At 43.8% G+C, this 20,141-nt stretch overlaps 3 protein-coding genes across 5 annotated transcripts; 1 reads left to right on the top strand and 2 right to left on the bottom strand.

Annotated features, from left to right (window-relative positions):
- Positions 1 to 1,292: 1,292 nt before the first annotated feature.
- On the bottom strand, positions 1,293 to 5,588 carry GTF2H3 (general transcription factor IIH subunit 3). Its single transcript, XM_083373357.1, has 13 exons — positions 5,493 to 5,588; positions 4,858 to 4,937; positions 4,586 to 4,692; positions 4,227 to 4,372; positions 4,075 to 4,137; positions 3,723 to 3,752; positions 3,584 to 3,612; positions 3,425 to 3,499; positions 3,260 to 3,313; positions 2,952 to 3,020; positions 2,595 to 2,730; positions 2,461 to 2,497; positions 1,293 to 2,010 (listed from the first exon to the last, which is right to left on the bottom strand). Exons 1-13 carry the CDS (start codon positions 5,500 to 5,502, stop codon positions 1,941 to 1,943), a joined length of 906 nt encoding a protein of 301 aa, XP_083229483.1. The 5' UTR covers positions 5,503 to 5,588; the 3' UTR covers positions 1,293 to 1,940.
- A 4-nt stretch (positions 5,589 to 5,592) lies between these two features.
- Positions 5,593 to 10,387, top strand: EIF2B1 (eukaryotic translation initiation factor 2B subunit alpha). The gene is made up of 9 exons (XM_083373356.1): positions 5,593 to 5,708; positions 6,314 to 6,415; positions 6,893 to 7,029; positions 7,413 to 7,529; positions 7,894 to 8,010; positions 8,406 to 8,470; positions 8,821 to 8,896; positions 9,443 to 9,568; positions 10,161 to 10,387. The coding sequence occupies exons 1-9, from the start codon at positions 5,696 to 5,698 to the stop codon at positions 10,314 to 10,316; spliced, it is 909 nt and encodes a 302-aa protein (XP_083229482.1). The 5' UTR covers positions 5,593 to 5,695; the 3' UTR covers positions 10,317 to 10,387.
- A 134-nt stretch (positions 10,388 to 10,521) lies between these two features.
- Positions 10,522 to 19,557, bottom strand: DDX55 (DEAD-box helicase 55). Of its 3 annotated transcripts, none has more exons than XM_083373353.1 (14): positions 19,437 to 19,557; positions 18,435 to 18,485; positions 18,252 to 18,338; positions 17,911 to 18,002; positions 17,761 to 17,823; positions 17,334 to 17,483; positions 16,794 to 16,983; positions 15,850 to 15,932; positions 15,563 to 15,694; positions 14,766 to 14,858; positions 14,455 to 14,569; positions 13,773 to 13,941; positions 12,480 to 12,772; positions 10,522 to 11,133 (listed from the first exon to the last, which is right to left on the bottom strand). In XM_083373353.1, the coding sequence occupies exons 1-14, from the start codon at positions 19,542 to 19,544 to the stop codon at positions 10,981 to 10,983; spliced, it is 1,779 nt and encodes a 592-aa protein (XP_083229479.1). In that variant the 5' UTR covers positions 19,545 to 19,557; the 3' UTR covers positions 10,522 to 10,980. The 3 variants fall into 3 exon arrangements, with proteins under 3 accessions (XP_083229479.1, XP_083229480.1, XP_083229481.1); XM_083373354.1 differs by lacking the exon at positions 19,437 to 19,557 and adding an exon at positions 18,887 to 18,920; XM_083373355.1 differs by lacking the exons at positions 18,252 to 18,338; positions 18,435 to 18,485; positions 19,437 to 19,557 and having other exon boundaries at positions 17,949 to 18,002.
- Positions 19,558 to 20,141: the final 584 nt, after the last annotated feature.

Below are 20,141 nucleotides of genomic sequence, written 5' to 3'. Positions count from 1 at the left end.
AGCTTTGTTGTAAAAATATTAAGGGTCACCAGTCTCATGCCCTTAGTCAATGTTTAGCTGATGCCCAGCATGTGGGAATTAATCCAGCTGCCATCAAGCGATAAACCAGGATATCCTCTTCCCTGGGTCCCTGACTGAAAACAAGCTGTTTTCCCATCTGCCAGTGGATCACTCCAAGCCCAGCCATTTCAAGAGAAGCATCTATTTTCAACCCCCTTCCAAGATTTTCAATTAACACTGAGCAAAAATGGCCGTCAGCAGGGATCCCAAAATCTCTTTGATGTTTTTATATAAGAATGATTCTTTCTGTTCCTTTTGCCTTGCAGATCTCTTGATGGCCCCTCAGCAAGTGAAGAACAGGATTATCAAACAACAGAAGGAACTAGCCACGGTAAGTAAGGTGACCCGTTTCACTGCTGGGAATTTCAAAGATTCAGACTGCCACTTATGACCAGCAAAAATGAGAAATACGAACTTTATTACTAACCTGTGTGCCACACGCTGGTTAGCTGGTGGCAACAGATTTGAGGCTGGCATTAACATTTTGTTAATGTTTTCGACAACCAGAGATATGCCAGCAACAGTTGACAAAACATGGTGACTCAAGAGATGGACGGCTGTCTATTTACACCTCGTGCTAAATGTCCCACTTCTTTTATCTAGAGCAACGTTTCTCAACTTTGGAAACTTGTAAGAAGTGTGGACGTCAATTCCCAGAATTCTCCAGCCAGCCACATCTGATTCTTAGAGACTGTAATAGTCAACTTTTCTGTCTACCTTCAGCAAGACATCCTTGCTTGATGGCACAGCATCTTGCAATTCTTCCTCTTGTCTTTCCTTCTTCCGCAGATGGTAAAGAATCTGGAACAGCAGAAACGTAGCCGGCTGCGACAACTTGAGGAGGAGAAAAGACAGTTTCGCCTGCTCATGGTCAGGAAATTAGCACCCAGGGCGACATTCAAGAGAGGATTGTCCACGGTCACGGAAAAAGATTCCAGGAGAGTGCAGTCCAACATCCAGCCTTCTCCTCCGCTATCGAGTGAGAGCAGCTGGAGAAATCTAGACCCCGGGCCACGTGCTAGATCAGACACCACGTTCTTCACCACTGCAGGACGAAGGTTTCCTACATCTTGTTCTCCAAAAGTAGCCCAAGTTTTGACTTTTAAATGATTACCGTTTAAAAGGAGTAAGGCTGGGCTCACGCACTGCACTCGGCCATTACCTTTATTAGATGTTGACGAATATTGTGAATTTAACATATGATTGGCGGTCGAGTTAGATTTCATAAAGAATAAAGTACCGAAAATATCCCTTTTTTCTTAGGAATGATTTATTAAGGAGCAATGGAAAAGACTGTTAAACAAAAATAGCATCCAACTAGCCAACAGTAAGAGTGAATAGGCATCTCAATAAATTAAATTAAATTGCTTCCAGGAAGTAAGAACTCCTTTAAGCCTGCTATTAACCGTACTGAAAAATGTAATACACAACAGCTGTGACCTGAATGCTTTTTTAAATCAGAAAAAAAATTCTATTTTTCAAGAGGGCTTCTGCAAGGACCAGCTCAAGAGCCCTGAAATGTCAATCCACCACAATTTTAACTTAAATAAAAGGTGCTTTTTTGGAATTAAGGTGTCAAGACTTAAACCACTTTGATTCCTCTACCTATGATATCGGAAATGAGTTTTACATACCAACTTTATTTCCTTCTCGGTTTTCAGGTGTTGGTTTTAAACCAGTGGTAGAAACTCTTCGATTTTGTAACACTTTTAAGTGCAGAAATAGTGTCCTGGACAATGTATGCACTGGCTTGAAACTTTTAGCCCTTTGTTGATCATTCCAAAATACATTTTGGTTTCTGGCGCTCCATTTTTTTAGTTTTATAGTTACAGCCTGGGAGACAGGCTTCCCACAGAGAGCAAGGGAAATCCATAATGCAGCTACATTGTGACTTTCACTTTCTTTTTCTTAGACTTCATGACCGCCGGCAGCGAAATCTTGAAAGCGGTTCTGGAATAATATTGAACAGTAATTAAAAAATGGCTCTGCATGAGGCCTTGATGCATTCTGTATGCCCCAACAAGCAATAAAAAAAATCAGCATTTAGGAATTGCTAGGTTCACACTTAAACAATTGACCCAACTCAGCACGTATTTATTTCTGCAACAAAATGTGCAAACACACCCAACAAACTTGTGCCAAAAAAAAAAATTGGGCAAATATTGGGTAGCTGGTGGGTACTGCAAGAAGAAAAAGGAAGGGCAAGGTAGACATAAAGGATGATAAATTCAAGAGACAAGAAACAATAGGAAAAATAGCGAATCGGGACAAAGATTTCTCCTACCACAGTTTATATAATTTTGTTATCTATTCAGGCGAACTTTGCTTTCATTTTGAAATAGTGATGTCAGAATCAGCAGAGCTTGACCAATTACAAAAGGATTTCTCAAGGATACTTACTCACAAGTGGTACAGATCGGACTGAAGTTGCAGAATACTGTGAAAAAAGTTAAAAAAATAAGAATTAACACTTTCAGAACAGCTTTTAGGATCAGACAGATCAAGCCAAAGCCCAAGAAAGTCTACACACTTACTTGACAAACACACAGAGCAGACGTAGCCGATTTCAATAAGATTCCTGTGGCAGAAGCAGGCAGCACGGTAATCCACGTGAACAGGCGGTGGGAGGATCAACTGGGATCTCTGATCTTGATCCGGCAGATAAACCCACTGCAATTTTTAAAAGGGACGCTATTAAGACAAACTTTTTGTAGAAGAACCGTATTATAAACTATACGGTAGTCAAAAATCCAGAGCGATCGCCCCTTTTCTGACTGACAAATTTTATTGAAAGGTATCAGCTTAAACCCTGATGTTAAAGGTTTGGTAGAGTTTATCCAGATTTCTAAACCAAACGAGCATTGCAAAGTGGCTAGAAAAACAGAACTCACCAGCAAATACTGCAGAAGCGAAGGCTTATATGGAATTTTCAAGTAGATTCCGCCAGTTATATCACACGCCTAGAAAATAAGACATTATCCTTTTTTCAGCAGCAAACAACACCCTCACCAAAGACCAAAACTATATCTGGGGCTCACTGGTGGAGCTTCTGCTCCGCTTGCACTATTCCAGGGCGAAGGAGTAAATCTTGGGGACATTGAGGGGGAAGTAAAACTCTTACAGGACGGACCATAAAGGAAAAACTTCTGTTCGTCCATGAGATCTAATAAACGAGGAAGAACAAAAACGAACTTCGTACCTGCTGCAAAAGTCCCGAATCCGAGTCCAACACACAGGCATCAATTAAAATACTCTGAGAAAAAAGGAGATAGAATTAAGGTCCTCTAAAGAGAAAGCACTACAGTATTAATGCAAGTAAGGTGCTGATGGAGCTACAGGTGTTGTAGTGAATTCTGGTCATTACCCGTTTCTGGGCTGCAAAGATAACATTCATGAAGTTCATATATTGTAATGCACTGTCTTCGGCAGCTTTTATAACCTGGAAAAGAAATGGGAGTTTCTTGATTTAGATGTCGTACTTAGCAGAAGCGATTTGACTTCAAGATATGGAAGGAAACCTTACCAAAATCCTGGACTTTATTTCCTGGCTGGCTACATATTGAACAAGAGGTGGAAAAAAGAGAAAAGAAATAAGTTAGTGGAGCCCGGGTGAATGTTTTGCAATAATAAGACTGATGCATAGAGAAAACCAGACTACGTACTTTTGCTCTCTTTTGTTACCCTGTGAATATCTGAAGCACAGGACATTCAGGAATCATTAGTATTATATTTCAGAACATAAAAAAAATATAGTTATAACAGGAGGATTTGAACAGGTATACTTCATTAATAGACTTCTTATCTTCATACAGGAATAAAATCAGGAGTTCTTCAAAGTCAATACAATTTAAGAGGAGGTTGGAAAAGATGAGCTGAGCCAGGTGGTTGCTTAAAGTCCTAAGACTCAACGTGTGTGTGTGTGTGTGTGTGTGTGTGTGTGTGTGTATACATATGCAGAAGTGCAAAGTTATTTTTGAGAAATGTTGACTTTGGTAAAAAAAAACAAAAGGATACAGCAAAGTGCTTTAGCAAGAGATCCAGCCAGCAAAGTTTCCGTCTGTTGCCCCTTTACCTCAGCTACGATCACAAAGAAATAAAAATTAAGTAGCGTATAACAGAAACAAGAAACCCCCAAGCTATGCAGTGACTCAGTTGGCTTCTCTTACTATTGGTCATCAGGTCCTTTATCTCCTCTGCAATGGTTTCATTTATGGTGGATAATAATTCGTATTTTCCATCTTTACTACCAGAAACATTTGATTCTCCAAAGAGATCGAGAACTGCCCAGTGTTTTCCAGGATACAGGAAACGGCTGAGAGAAGAGAAATATAATGTTAACCATTTAGGAGTTCAATCACTCAAACTACCACAAAGTATCTATCACTTTTCATTTCATGAAAAAATATAGCAAAATATCCTTTACACGACTTTTTTTAATCTCTTGTACAATACTTAACTAGGCATCACCAGCTTATCTTCCAATCAAAACAGCTCTTGGAGCAACAATCAACAGGAGACACAATACCTTTCTTGTATATGGCTGGCTATCACAGCAAGTTTGTTGTTGCGGTTCATAAATAAGTGTGAGTTTCCCAACACCATGGTTGCATCGAGGCATTTTGATAACGTAAGCTGTGAGAAGGAGAAATATTATTGAAAACCCAGAAACTTCCAAATCAGAATCAAACATCCATAAAATTTCAAGCCATATTTATCCAAAAGAAAAACATTAGAAATAATTTATTTTTTTAAAAACAAAAGACAATACCTGAATAACTTATGCCAGGGATGCCTTACCTCTGAGCCCAACAAGGCTTGCTTGCCCCACCAAATAGGGTTAGTATCAACGACAATGACTAGGAGATTCACTTCCTCATCTGGAAAAGATGATGAAGCAGAGAATTCAGAAGGCGAGACTGTATCTGCCATTCCTTCATTTTATACAGAGTCAGACATCTCAAGCAGCTGCTGAGAATATCCAGATGTTGAAAGCCACTATTCCCAACTCTGCTGGAGACTTTTGAAGATCTCCTCTTCCTGTTTTCCCCATAACCACCACCCTGTGAGGTGGGCCGCGCTGAGAGAGGAGGACAGGCTCAAAGTCACCCAAGCTTCCTAAGACGTGAAAGCATCATGTGGCAGGGAGTACCACCTGGCACGCGGGAATGAAAGGCCTCATTCCTTTATTCCCTAAGTGACATTTCCATTGAAAGGAGACCTAGGGTTGGTGATGGGGGGGTGGAGGAAAACGGGTGTAGTGGAAGGGTGTGAAACCACTCTGCACATGCTCAGAGGCAGCCAACGCTTCGGAATAAACCCCAGTCTCTCCAACCAAGGAATTCAGAGGCCTGAGACTCGCCTCGGAGTCGGGAAAGGCGGAGGAATCCCCTCCGACCCCGAATTTAAATCCGGAATTCGGACCCCAAACTCACCCGCGCTCATAGCGGCGCAGCCCGGTCGCCTGAAAGTGACGTCACGGGCGCTCTGGCGCACCCTGCTTGGCGTCCCCCGCTCGTCTTGTTCTTGCGGCTGGCAGCGGGTGCAAGCGGGAAAGGCTTCCGGTGCGGTCGCGCGGCACCGCGCCGAAAGTTCCGAGGAGGCGTCCTGGTCGCCCGAAGCGTTTCCTTTCTCCACCATGAACGAGGCGGGTGAGCGGAGGGGCGAAGGGGGAGCCCCCAAACGGGCACCGTTTTTGAAGCTTGGTTTGGAAACTGGATCCTTTCTGGCGCGCCTGGGGGAGACGGGAGTCCCTCGCGCCGGGAACGGGAGAAAAGAGGGAGGGAAAATGAATGGCTGCAGAGGACAACAGAAAACGAAGGTGGAAGTTAAACAGGTCGAGCCTTGACAGGTGGAAATTTTAGGTTTCCTGCCCTGTGAGGTCTCTGCTAGTCTGGCGGGCGTTGTGGGAAAAGTTTCCGATCAGAGAGTGTTGCCATCAGGTTTCTTTAGTATTGTAAAATCCATGTCAATTCCTAATTATTTTAATTACTTATCTTTATAGAATCTGTCTGTCTATCTATCTATCTATCTATCTATCTATCTATCTATCTATCTATCTATCTATCTATCTATCCCTAATAACACTACATTGTAACCTATCATGCAAGCAGATGAGAAGGTGTGGAATAAATGCAAAATATTCCATTTGGAAGAGTCTCACAAATGCAGAATATTATAGTCTGATAAATGCAAAACGAGCACTTTAGTAAGTTTCAGGATTTCTAAATTAATTTTTTGTCTTCCACCTCTGCAGAGCTAGTCGATGCTTTTAACACCCAGATGAGACAGGATCCAGATGTTGCCTCTGCAGTGGCTGCCATCAGGGTCTTACTGGAATTCTTGAAAAGGGACAAAGGCACGTAATGTCTTGGCGTTGCACGAAGCGAGCGGCCGGCAGAAAGAAATTAAATCACAGGCTGGTGGAATTAAAAGCCTGAAATTTACTTACAAATCCCAGGGTGATTTGCAGCAGAGCAGCCCGTTACAAAATAAGTAGTAATAGATAATACAAAAAGTTCACATTCTAACATACGTGTCTGAGTATCTCAGTTCCCTAGCTGGCTTTGTGCTAAATATCATCTCTGGCTTAAGCCTTTCTGAACTGTGAAATAGGAATATGGAATATTTTTTGCTTCATTTGTAAAGTCTCTACTCCTTTCTAGGGTCAGAATCTGCAAGTTTATGAACCTACAGGCAGTGAGAATATATTCCGCTCTTAACTTTATCATAAGGCTCCCCTGCTTCCTTCCTCTTTATTTTATACTCTCAAGATGAAGTCTGTAAAAACTGAAGCCCACGCAGCAGCTTTTTTTTTACCTTTTTATTCCCTCAGGTGAGACCATCCAAGGACTGAGAGCCAATCTAAAACAGGCTATAGAAACGCTCTCTAGCGTCGACTCCTCGGTGGCCATTTCTTCTGGGGGAGAGCTTTTCTTAAGATTTATCAGTCTGACTTCTTTAGAAAACCCGGTGAGTTTTACTCAGCTCTTTAATGTAAATATTGGCCACTCAGCTTCCAAATTTTACCTTTTAAAAAATGCTGAATGTGGTTATAAGAACAATAGAACTTACTCCCAATTCAATAGATGTGTCCCGAGTAATTTAGAAGCCATTCAAAATGTCTGGGCGAATGTAAACTGTTGAAGGGCTCCTAAGCTTGTACAGAAAGCTTTTGTTTTCACGTGTTACAGTGCAGAGTTAAGTTTCCAGGCATTTGGGATGAGGGATAAGAGGGTGTGTGAATCCATACGCTGGGTAAAGATGCGAATCATGGTGTCCAAGATATGTTTTGACTTGTTTCTTTAATCTTCTGTATCATCCTTTCAACTTCGCTGCTTTCCGTTTTTCCCCAGGACTATTCCAAATGCAAAGAGATCATGATCGAAAGAGGGGAGGTTTTTCTCAAGCGAATCTCTCTTTCCAGGAAGAAAATCGCCACGCTTTGTCACACGTTTGTGAAAGATGGTGGCGTAAGTAACCCTGTTACATTTATTATAATCGTAGCTTGTTTTCTTCCTTCGTGCTCTTCAGCAATGCAAAAAAGGAATCCAGTGTGTCTTGGACCAACCATATATATATATGGATGGTATATAATCTGTCATGTTTACCAAAACCGTGGAGAGATTAATTTTTGAAGGAGGCTACAAAAATATACTGGAATAAATTCCTGTTAATTTAGCAAGTCAGATGTGAGATGTAATATTTTAACTCTTTTACCTATATTTCTCCAACTTGTCCCATTGAATGAGAGGCTTTGCCCTCATCAGAGAGAGGCTGGGGAACTAATACCATAAACTGAAAATGAAAAAAACAATATTTGGATTGTCTTTCCAGATAATATTGACACACGCTTACTCAAAAGTGGTACTTCGTGTCTTAGCAGCAGCTATACAGGCCAAGAAACGTTTTAGCGTCTATGTCACGGAATCACAGCCAGATCGAGCAGGGCAAGTAAAGCGAAAACATTTTCCTCTGGTGCTAGAAAATGTAGAAATGTTTTCTTTCTCTTGGTGATGTTCTTATAAACGGGCTTGTTTTCGATCTCGGGTGCAGTGCCAAATACGGACATTCGTATTCAGCTGATTTTGTGGGCGAACCCTTAGCCTGTGACTTTTGAACAGTCTCCCAGGTTGATGGCTTTCCTTTTGTGAAATAAAAAGGTGTTTTAAAAATAGGAGTAACAAAGGGTCTTTCCATTTAAAACGTGTTTAATCAACTGTTCTGTTCAATTAAAAAAAATATCCCCCCCCCCCCCCCCGGAACGTAGAATACTATAGGATCAAGGTGTACTGTTTCTTATTAAACTGACAGGTTTAATATGCATGCCTTAACATTAACACAGGCAGAAGATGGCAGAAGCCCTCAAGAATCTTGGAATTCCTGTCACCATAATTCTAGATGCTGCTGTTGGGTAAGTCTAGTGGGCTAATACTGCTGCTTTCAAAGCACTTTTGAATGGTGAAGTTCCCAAAGCATTTAGAGAGCATATTGATCGGGGAATTTATAACGTAAGAGCGACGTAGTTCACTCACAGGAAAAATGGCCTGGCTCACAACACAGCAGTTGTGTCTGCCCAAATGCACTGCATCAAAACCAACTCGTCGTTGTAATACTGGAGGTGGTTGTGCAGAGTACATTTCATGTGCAAGTACAGCCGTCACAGCTTGGCCACTACGGTCGTGACAGTCGTAAGGCATCCTTGCCAAAGGAGCTGGGCAAAGAACCATAGGACCAGCCATGTTTTTCTGTCTCCCTTCATAGATACATCATGGAAAGGATAGATTTGGTGATTGTGGGGGCTGAAGGAGTGGTCGAAAATGGAGGGATCATCAACAAGGTGAAGAGTGTTTGTAAATTATGCGGTCGCTCCCAAATGATTCACGTGGGCCCCGTTGTCTTGTTTGGGGAAAGCACTTGGGCATAGCACACTCAGCTCTGAGGATGAAGGCGGCCCCCATGATCACTTCCTTAAAAGCCCTTGTCATCCATCCATCCTTCCTTGCTTGTCTGAAAAGGGTTTATTTGCTTAGCTTGTATCTTGCCTTTTATTATTCTTACAAATAATTCAAGGCAGCGAACGTCTCCCAACGGATCTTCCTTTTCCCCACAACCACCTTGTGAGATGGGTTGAGCGGAGAGGGACCAGCCCAAAGTCACCCAGCTGGCTTTCATGCCTAAGGCGGGACTAGAACTCAGAGCCTCCTGGTGATGGGCCCGAGTTCCTCCAGCCGGCTTTCAAGCTTAAGGCGGGACTAGAACTCCCATCTTCTACTTCTGATCAGAAAATTCCAGCAGGTCAAATTGCTGATTTTTGTGCACGTCCTAACCACTGTACATCTCCTCCCTCCCCCCCCCCCCCCGCCGTGCCTGACGTCTCCTTCAGATTGGGACCAACCAAATGGCCGTCTGTGCCAAAGCGCAGAACAAGCCCTTTTATGTGGTCGCCGAGAGTTTCAAGTTTGTAAGGCTCTTCCCTCTGAACCAGCGGGACGTCCCGGATAAATTTAAGGTGAGGGAAAAGTCCATTACTTCCTGGATGGAGCAAGACCTGTAGTTGGGCTGGAAAGGTTGAACTTCGCTATCTCAAAAGTGGCACAGGTTTTTCCAGTGCCACTCTAACTTCGGTCGCTAAATGAACGGTTGTAAGCCGAGGACTGCCTGCAATGCAGCTTGAATGCAGGTAGTCCTCGGCCTAGGACGGAGCCCAAAAGCTCTGTTGCTAAGCGAGACATTTGTTAAGTGAGTTTCTTGCCACAGTTGTTAAGGGAATCTGGCTTCCCCACTGACTCATTTGTCAGACGGTCGCAAAAGGGGATTACGTGACCCCAGGATGCCACAACCGTCGTAAATGCGAGCCAGTTGCCAAACGCCTGAATTTTGATCACAGGTCTATAAGAGGTGCCATTAATTAAAGGGTGAAAAATGGTCCCAGGTCCCTATTTCCGGTGCCGTGGTAACTTTGAACGGTCATTAAACGAACTGTTGTAAGTCGAGGACCGCCTGTACTGCAGAGACAGGAGGGCGGGGGTCGGCTCAAGAACCTCACTGAAGCCGCCTCTCTCCGTACCGGTAACCCAGATTTTTTCTTTGGTTCCTTTCAGTACAAAGCGGATACCCTGAAGACCCAAAAGGCCCTCGCGGTTGAGCATCCTTGGATCGATTACACCTCCCCGTCTCTGATCACGCTGCTGTTTACGGATCTCGGGGTCTTGACCCCTTCGGCTGTGAGCGACGAACTGATTAAACTCTACTTGTAAAGGGCCTCCCTGAACAGGTAGATTGCTAGCAGTAAATGCAAAATCAGCAGGGAACGTTTTCCCTGATCATTTTGCCCCTTTATTTCACGGATTTTTATTTTTCTTTTAAAAAAAATCATTTGCACAAAAAAAAACCTCACTGTGCCGACCGAAAAGTAAATTATTGGAATAAATTCACTCGAAGAAAAACCAAGGTTTCATCGTAAGATTTTCTGGTCTGCCTGCTGACTTGAGATTACGCTGCGGTAGCACGTAGCTCAAAATGTATTCTCTGAACAGTTAAGATGGCAGCAAAGTCAAGCGTTGGATCCATTTAATTTACATGCAGGTTAAAAAAAATAAATAGGTCACTCTCTGGGGAACCTTCTTGCTTAGATTTCATCGTTTTTTCGACCTGCAGTTTTTTAATGGCAGAGGCTAAATAATGTCTCCAAGTCATTTGCTTCCATTGAAAGCAGACGATAACTGAATTAAACAGACTGATCCTCCGATTCTTTCTGCAGAGCTGGCTTGCAATGCCTCCAGTGGGAATAAGAGGGCAAGCAGCTTGGAGAAGCCCAATTTTGCATGGAGAAATCCGGAAAGTTAAGGAATTCAGTACTACTTGCAAGAGAGTCCGTATTAGTGAGACGAGAAACGTTCGGGTTTTCACTTAATAATATTTTTATCCTTCTGAGTCTGTGCCACTTCCTCCTTCCTTGCTGCCCAGTAGCGTCTTCTCAAACTCCTTCTCGCTGATTTTACCCCTTTTGAGCTTTTTCAAAAGCCGGGTGTCGTTCAGAAGCTCCTCCATATCTTCGTTGTCGGGGTCAGAACCCTAGAGAGAGATTTTTTTTAAAAAAAAACAAACAGGAAACAAGGCTTAAAATCAGAAAGGCTTGTAACGGGTTTTGCTTTCCTTACGCAGCTTTCGCTGCCGCTCCTAATAGTTCTTTGGGCCTCCCTTTCCGCCTGTTCTGGCAGTCCATCGATACTGGAGTGCAAAAATTATCTTAAGCCGTTGTTTCGGGGGGGGGGTTATTGGTTTTGTGTCTGGAGCCATCTCAGCACGGCTTACAAACTGACTGGAGTTAATTGCCAATAGGAGAGCATTTTTGTAGCTCACGGCTGAACTACGGGGTCCTTGGTGCTCTCCGAGCTAGACTGTTTTCTTAGAGACCTTTCACGACCCAACTAGGCAACATCATCAGTGCTAACAGGGAGTGGGGTTTGTGGCGAGGAGGAGGACTGTGAGGTCCTTGGTGGTCTCTGAGCTTGGGGGTTTTCTTGCAGACGTTTCATGACCCAGCTAGCTAACATCATCAGCGCTGGAAGGGAGCAGGGTTTGATCTTTGTTTATTATAATAATAATAATTTTATTTGTATACCGCCCTTTTCCCGAAGGACTCAGGGCGGTGAACAGGGCAATACATGTTAAAAGACAAGAATACAAAAATTAAAAGAGATTAAACAAGATGCCCAAAAACTATAACAATAAATTAAAATACATAAAAAGCAATAAAACCCAAACCCAAATAGTTAATTTCATTTCATTGGAACATGACATGAAATTTCCCACTCTACCAAAAGCTCTGTTTTGAATACAAAATGGGTTGTTTTGAACATTTTTTGAACCATTCTGAGCTCGAAGTAGCATTACAGCTGCGTCTTCAAGATTGAAATGCCTTAAAATTGCTGAAAACAGTTTGCTTTGAGTTCAGAAAAGGGGTGGCTTGTCCTGCCCGGGTTGTAGGAATAGATTGGTGGTTCCTTGATTAGGCTGTGGTTTGCTGTTTGTTTGTCTGAGTTGGTAGTTAATGATATTCTTCAGCCAAAACTCAACAAATCGGCTTGATGGGATGTCCCAGTCCCCCCCCGGAGTCAATAAAAATGGGGGTTCCTCCTGCTCTAGCACCCCTAACCTCGTCCTCTAAGACAGAGGTCCCCAACCTTTTGGGCACCAGGGACCGGTTCCGTGGAGAGAGGTTTTTCCATGGACTGGAGGGTGCATGATTTGTGCTGCCTGCATCTTGCGGATGAGGCTTTGCTTGTTTGTGCGGACAGTTTGCTGGCATGCCGTGGCCCGGTGCTGGTCCACGGATGTGAGGTTTGGGACATTTTAGCTCACTTGCAGGAGACAAAGAACTGCAGGAAAGACCGCCCGCCCTTCCTGCCCAAACTCACCTCCTCCCTCTTCCTTTTCGCTATCAACTTCTTTTTCTTCTCCTTCTTTGCTTTCTGCTTGGACCAAGCTTGATTTCGGGGCGTCTTCCTCCCCGCTCTGCGGATCGGGCCCTCTTCCTTCCGCTGCTCCAACAGCTTCTGCCTCTGTCTTTCCCTGTTCTTGTCTTTGAACTTGATCGAGTCCGTGTCGATATCAACGGGGGCAAAGTCCGAGAGGTCCTTGCCTCTCAGCTCCGGCATCTTTGGCATCCTCAAGAGGGCGAAACCTCGGGCGAGGCTGGCAAAGTCCAGATCTGTCAAAAAGGGACCCAGACAGGTGAGTCCAAAGCAGAGACCTGGGGCCATTTCAGATGCCCGAACGAAGCAGCTGGTGGCGGCTGAAAGCGGCCAACAATTTGAGGGCAACCTAGAAGAGACCACAGTGGGTGGCTGGGTGGCCAGGCCAGGTGGGCTTTCCCCAGTCATCGGAGATGAGCAATTAGAAGGGTTTTTGTTGTTGTTGTTTCTAACTACTTTGGTTTTTGTTTGTGTGTCTCACTTTGACCTGGTAGAAAACCGTGTTGTGGAAATGTGACAGGAGAACAAAAGAGAATTCTTGGCTATAAGCTCCAGGAAAAAGCTTAGGGATCTTATCTAGTATTGGGTATGGAATCTCTCTCAACACACACACACACACACACACACACACACACACACACACACATACTGTTAGAGATCATCAGACATTGAAAAGGACAAATAGCAAGACATGTTTTTCTTATGTTTTCCTTGGTGGAGCAGTGGGCTAATGCCTCCTTAAGTAACACCAGCTGCCTGCAATTACTGCAGGTTCGAGTCCCACCAGGCTCAAGGTTGACTCAGCCTTCCGTCCTTCCGAGGTAGGTAAAATGAGGACCCAGATTGTTGGGGGCAATAAGCTGACTTTGTAATAATGACGCTTGTGGGGGGGGGGGGCAAAAGCCCTAACAAGCAGGCATATACATAGAATGAAGGCTACTGCTAAGCTTGTAAGCCGCCCTGAGTCTTCGGAGAAGGGCGGGATATAAATGGAATTAAAATAAATAAAATAAATAAAATAAATATAAAATCAAGAAACCAGGCCAACAAAACAGGACTGGCCAAAACCAGCACGAAGGGCCAGAGATTGCGAAGTTATTTAAGAACTGGAATGGCTTAGAAATCAACGTTAGAAATGCTGATAGGCAGGTTATCCTATGTGGTGGCCGTGTAAAAAAATGAACAACTCAAAAATAACAGGAAGAAATGGACGGCGTTTGAAATAAATAAACTTACCTTTTATTCGGAAGATCAGGTTGCATTCGTGCTTGGCATAGGCTTGGATGCAGGAGACGAAGGCCTTCATCCCTTTTTCGTACACGGCTCTGTCGGCCAGGCTCAGCAACCTCAGCTTAGGTAGGACATCTGTGACGTTCCTCTGCGGTTTCAGTTCCTCCATGGGGCACTAATTGAAGATTTTGTTTTTAGCTCATACAAATTCTCACCAGGAGACGGCAGATTCTAGTCCCGTCTTAGGCATGACAGCCAGCTGGGTGACGTTGGGCCAATCACCAGGAGACGGTGAGTTCTAGTCGTGCCTCAGGCACGACAGCCAGCTACCTGGCTTTGGACCAGTCACTGGCAGTCAAACCCACCTGACAGGGTTGTTGTGAGGAAAAAGAAGTATGTATTGTAAGTTATTTATAAAGTAATAAAGGTAGGGTAAGAATCTAATAAACAAATTCTGTTTTTTATTATTATTTCTGTGAGACTATGAACAGGGCCCACCTTACCTCTTTAGGGGAAAAAAGCCATTTCATTAGACATAAGACAATCATAATACTAAATGACCCCCACAATATATAATTCCTTAATTTCCAATATTCAGATTTTCCCTATCCCCAAACCGATTCGCTCTTTACTAGTTTTGGATCAAAATAGAAGAGACAGAGAGACACATACACACACACACCCTCACCTTTTGGTTAATGGCTAGGAAGCTGATGTAAGCTTCTTCCATAGGAAGCAAGAAGACAAGCGCGCTGCCCAGGTGGCCGATACGGGCGGTGCGGCCACAGCGATGCACGAAGGCGCTGCGAAGGGAGAGAAAACGTCCAATTAGGCAAGGAGAAGCTTTTAAGCGGTTCGCGCTCTGTTTAAATAAGCAGGGAATCCCCCCTCGTTGAAATAGGTTGCCGCTGAGCAATAAGATAGTCCTGCCGTTCTTTTGTGGAAGCCCTAGCGTGCTTCCCTGTGTTGCTTTTAAAGAGGGGGGGGAAAGGGGCTAACCTTGCACTGCTTGGTGGGTCATACTGCAAAACCCAGTTCACCTCCGGGATGTCTATGCCACGGGCCATCACGTCGGTGCAAACCAGGATGCCGCTGGGACATTGAGAAGGAAGACAAAATGTTTAAAGGGGAAGGAGACCAGGGTCACAGCAGTTAACGCCGCTTAATTTCACATTAAGGGTTTTACATTGAACTAGCCATAATAATTACCATTACATTTCATTTATCCCGTCTTTATTACATTATAATTAGCTCAAGGTGGCAAACATACCTAATACACCTTCCTCGTCCTTCCCCCGCCCTCCGACAACCCTGTGAGATGGGCTGGGCCAAGAGAGAAACTGGCTCAAAGTCAGCCAGCCAGCTTTCACGCCGAAGGCGGGACTAGAACTCACTGTCTCCTGGTTTCTATAGCAGCAGAAGAAGAAGCACTACACCCAACTGGCTTTAATATAAAATAATGTGGTTTGTCTGGGTTAGCAAAATAGGATCTACGAAGCCAGTTCCTGGAATCTGCATACAATGGGTTGTGGCCAATTGTGATTTGTCCAACAAGCCACAGTTAGAGAAATCTCGACTTGGGGAAGTGTGAATTCACCCAGTATGCAATAGATTTCCAAATTTAGGAAATTTTGGAATTCTTTGGACCTAACTCTTACAGCTACCTTAACACCTCCATTAAGATAGTGTTTCTGAGTGTGTACACATGCACAAACATTCCCCCCCCAATGCACACCGATATGTTCTCTCTCTTCTTGCGACTGGTGGCTTTGGCCGTTGCAAAAATGTTTCTCTACCTTGGAAGTTTCCGGAACTCTGTAAAGATCCTATTCCTCTTGTGTTTCATCTTTCCATGGATGCACATAATTTTCACATTCTTAATCAAAGACTCCAAAGCCTTCCCATAATATTCCACACAAGCACAGGTACTAAAATTGGAAACAAAAAGAGCTAGGTTCAAAAAACAAATAAACAAATAAATAAGCATTTTTAATTCTATGTAGCCTATCTATATAAGCCACAATCTGAGGAACAGCAAAGGTATCCATGCTAAGCCTCCATCGTCACATCCATTTTATCCTACCTGAAAAAAATAAGATGCTTTTCTGGTTTGTGTTGACGAAGGAAGTGAACCAGCTGGTTAAATTTCTCGTCCGCCTTGCAGATCTAAATGTATAAAGTCAGGTACAATTTAGCCCATAGTATTCATAGAAAGAGAGGCAGAACATAGCCATTTGTTGAATATCTCCTCAAAATCCTTTAAAGGATAAGTCTTCCTTCTCCCTTCAGCTCTCAGCCCTCAAAACAAACAAAAAGGCATTTCATTCTTCTCCACTTCTCCCAGTAGATTACTTGCTTTTCAGAGCTAAGTTCTACTTTATAAATTGAGATTCAGGAACTTATTTGTTTCTTTGTTCATTAAATTTATTTGCCACCTGTCTCGCCATGGGGCTGCTCTTGACGGCTTGCAACAGTAAAAAGGAAGACATGAAAAGAGGATAAACAGAAGTAAAACAATAGATCAATAAAGTAAACGATGAAATAAACGACAAGAATGCAGTCCTCAACCTACAACAGTTCGTTTAGTGATCGTTTGAACTTACAGCAACACTGGAAAAAGTGATTTATGACCGTTTTTCACACTTATGACCGTTGCAGAATCCCTAAGGTCATGCGATCAAAATTCAGCTGCTCAGCAACTGACTCATATTTATGACGGTGGCAGTGTCATGTGATCACATTTTACGACTTTCTGAGAAGAAAAGTCAATGAGGAAGCCAGATTCATTTAACAACCGTGTTGTTAACTGAACAGCGACAGTGATTCACTAAACTACTCTGGCAAGAAAAGGGGCAAAATTCACTTAACAAATGGCTCACTTAAAAACAGAAATTTTGGGCTCCAGTGTGGTCGTAACTTGAGGGCTACCTGTACATCAATATGATATCTTGCCCGACACCAGGACCAAAGAGATCTGGCGCCATTCCCCTCCTTAAAAGCCACTCCAGAAAAGAGAATTGGCCTCACCATGTAATAATTCTGGAGCCGAGTGGGAGTCTTCTGGGTGTTACTTGCTGCCATTCCCTTCTCCTTCACTGAGATACGGACGGGGTTTCGGAGTCCCGCTCTCACTAAGTTCTCCACTTCCTGGGTCTGAGTTGCAGAGAAGAGACCTGTCCGTCTCTGCTTGGGCAGAAAATCCAGGATAGTATTCAAACTGCAGGCAAATACAATTAACGGTGTCAGAAGCACTCTGTTCGCCCAAGGCTAAATCAGATCCCCTGCTAGGCCAAAGGTTTACACATTTTCTCAGGCTGCAGAAGTTGTGAGTTAAGAGAAATAAAAGTATTCCTAAATCTGTCATCGAGACACAAAGCTCCAATGGTATATAATTTTTCCACCTATCCCAGGGAAGGCAGTCTGGAACATCAAGCCCTACACTAGACAATTCAGCAGCGTTTGCAAAATATAATCCATGGAAGCTGGAGCAAAGCAACTTTGAGAAAGGAAAATCAAACCGATCGACCCAGTTTATAATGACGAAAACGAACAAACACAAGAGTTTACCTTGCTTCGAACCCCATGTCCAGCAGTCGGTCTGCTTCATCCAAGACCAAAATATCAAGAGATTTTACAGCCTTGGCCAAATCCAGCCCCTCGGATTTCCTCTTGAACATGTCCTCCAAACGACCTGGGGTGGCCACCAGGATGTTTCCGCTGTTCAGGACAGTAAAAGAAGGGCTGCAGCTTGAGAAGGATACTTGGAACAGCTTACATCCTACAGCAATAGCTTTTAACACCTTTAAACCACACTATCTGTCCGTCTGTCTATTCTAGATCCGTGAGAGGGACTAAATAGGGGGATAAAAATGCCAAATCTAGTCTATTAGCTCCTGGCTCACGGTGCAGCCAATAATAAATTCATATCCTGCCTGACTCCCAGTGACTCTGGTTGGCAATAGTCTTACAGTCGTGACTCCAGCATTTAACTCACCCTCGTTCTTTGAATCTCTCTACATCTTCCATGGGATTTTTCCCACCAATCAAAAGGCACTGACTGGGGGAAAAAAAGAAGAAGCAACATCGTAATAAAAAACAAACAAACTAGGCCATCCTGCTTTCCTAACCACCAGATGTGACTTACCTAAACTGTGGGTAATATTTAATGAAATGAGAGATCACCTCATCTATTTGGATAGCAAGCTCTCTGGTGGGAGTGATGATAAGCCCGCCAATCTAAAAAGGCAAACCACAAAAAGAGAATTATTATCAATACAGTTTCAGCTGCACCTAACCTATATTAGCAAGACGTTTCTCTGCTTTCTTTAATGTTATAGTTTTTTTATATTCCCTTCTTGTGTGCAGCATCTTAGCTGTTTCTCTGCCTTTCACAAAACGTACACCCCTTAAGTCGCAACAGAATGGCAATTAGAAAAAGTTGGATTCCCAATTATCCTGCTCGATCTTAAACAGAAATGAACTCACCTGCATTCTTTTAAGCTTTTCTTCGCGGCGGAGAAGTATTTCTATGATGGGAATGACAAATGCTAGTGTTTTGCCACTGCCGGTTACCTGAGGCAACGAAAAATAGAAATATCCAAAAGGTTCCTGAATGGCTCAAAGAAGGAAATCATGGCTAAAACAATTTTTTTAAAAAAATTTACTCACTGCTTCAGCTGCCACATCTTTATTGGTCATAAATAAAGGGATTGTTGCACTCTGTTGAAGAAGCAGGAGAGGGACCATGAATGCTTCGAAAGAAATGCATCAGAGGAATGATGTGGAAAGGGACGTTTTTAGTTTTTCTCTAAAAGGATCATGCATAGGAAGAGCCCAAAGGCTTGGCCGAACCACATCAGGATGAATTGAACTAAGGCTTCTATCTGAGAATACCCCTGGAGATTTTTTATATCCTTCTTGAAATGGATATGTCAGATTCTGGCTATTTGTTATTTTAGATTTTAACTGAAATTGTTTATTTTGCCTTTTCAGCTCTAGTACAGCAGCCGGAACTGTAATGCTCAAGTTGGGTGGACGCATGTATACCCTTCAAATAAATCCGTGTTTCTCAACTTTTGCAAATCAAAGATACATGGACTTCAACTCCCAGAATTCCCCACCTAGCATGTATGGACTTCTACCTCCAGAATTCCCCATGCTGGCTGGGCACTTCTGGCAGTTGGTTGAAAAAACAAGATTTTATTCATTCGTTATTCAATCAATCCATCAATCAATTTCCATGGCAGCCCAACTCAACATGTGACTCTTTGGCGGCTTACCTAAAATCCGAAATTTTTAAAGCATTGAAATATTTGAAAAGACCTTAAAACAATAAAATCATCCACAAAAATGATATTTAAAACTTCCAACAGGATGTCCGAAGCACCCAGAAAGATGATTATTGGTGCTCTTTTTTCCCCCAGGATTTATGTTAAATGTTTTTGTTGGATGTATTGTATTACAGCTTTCGTGGAAGAGCTGGGGGGGGGGCTTTCCCTTAACCCAAATAGGCAGCAGACCCTCAGCCTTTTGTAAGGCCGTCTTCCCCCTCCTCCTCCAAGAGGGTTGGCACCCAGTCCCATCAGCACGCGGGGTTGGGAACGATGGGAGCTGGAATCCCGCCTGGGGGGGGGGAGAAGCGGAAAGGGCCAGGGCGGCCCGGCTGCCTACCTGCACGGGCGTCATGTGAGAGAAGCGCAGCTCCCGCAAGGCCTGCAGGACGCCCGGGCTGAGCTCCACGGGCAGCGATTCCCACGTCCCTTCTGTCACCTGCTCCATCTTGCGCCCACCCGCCCAGGATTATTATTATTTTTTTTGGCCGGAAGTCCCGTCCGATCTCATGGAGGTCCCCCGCCCGGCGCGCGTCCTCACTTCTGGGCTCCGACCGGGAAACACGGCCGGCGTGAATTGGGTTCCGCACCTGCGCACTTCCCCTCCTGATCGAACGGTAGGCGGATAAGAATGCGGAAGAGCAGAGTTGGAAGGGAGCCGGGAGGGTCTTCTAGTCCAGCGTTTCCCAACCTTAGGAACTTGAAGATGCGTGGACTTCAACTCCCAGAATTCCCCAGCCAGCTATGCTGGCTGGGGAATTCTGGGAGTTGAAGTCCACGCATCTTCAAGTTCCTAAGGTTGGGAAACGCTGTTCTAGTCTAGCCCTCCGCTCAAGCAGGAAGACCCCTAGCGCTCTAGACTGGCCAATCTCTTCTTGGAAAACCTCCACTCTCAATGTATGCATGGTCGTACTTTGACAATAAAGGTTCATTCGTTCATTCATTCCAGGGATGGACATCAAGGTGCTTTTTGAAGAATCTCCAGGGATGGAGCATCCCACAACCTCCGGAGGATCAGTCTTTCCTGCACTTTGGCAGAGCTGTT

The sequence above is a fragment of the Vipera ursinii genome, assembly GCF_947247035.1.
Source record: "Vipera ursinii genome assembly, chromosome: 14".
Taxonomy (NCBI): domain Eukaryota; kingdom Metazoa; phylum Chordata; class Lepidosauria; order Squamata; family Viperidae; genus Vipera; species Vipera ursinii.
Note: the sequence above shows the minus strand (reverse complement) of the source record. Positions and strands in the feature narration are given on the sequence as shown.

Bases quoted from the DNA above. Each gene is read 5' to 3' on its own strand.
- DDX55 (XM_083373353.1), bottom strand. From the start codon at position 19,544: ATGGAGCAGGTGACAGAAGGGACGTGGGAATCGCTGCCCGTGGAGCTC. The intron at 15,695-15,849 runs GTAGGATAAAAT...TTCCAATTTTAG, and splicing joins AAGCATCTTATTTTTTTCAG to TACCTGTGCTTGTGTGGAAT. The intron at 14,859-15,562 runs GTAGAGAAACAT...TCAATGTCCCAG, and splicing joins GAGTTCCGGAAACTTCCAAG to CGGCATCCTGGTTTGCACCG.
- EIF2B1 (XM_083373356.1), top strand. The intron at 6,416-6,892 runs GCACGTAATGTC...TTATTCCCTCAG, and splicing joins ATTCTTGAAAAGGGACAAAG to GTGAGACCATCCAAGGACTG. The intron at 7,030-7,412 runs GTGAGTTTTACT...GTTTTTCCCCAG, and splicing joins TGACTTCTTTAGAAAACCCG to GACTATTCCAAATGCAAAGA.
- GTF2H3 (XM_083373357.1), bottom strand. The intron at 4,693-4,857 runs GTAAGGCATCCC...TCCTTCTCACAG, and splicing joins AAGCCTTGTTGGGCTCAGAG to CTTACGTTATCAAAATGCCT. The intron at 3,500-3,583 runs GTAAGGTTTCCT...TTTCTTTTCCAG, and splicing joins AAATAAAGTCCAGGATTTTG to GTTATAAAAGCTGCCGAAGA.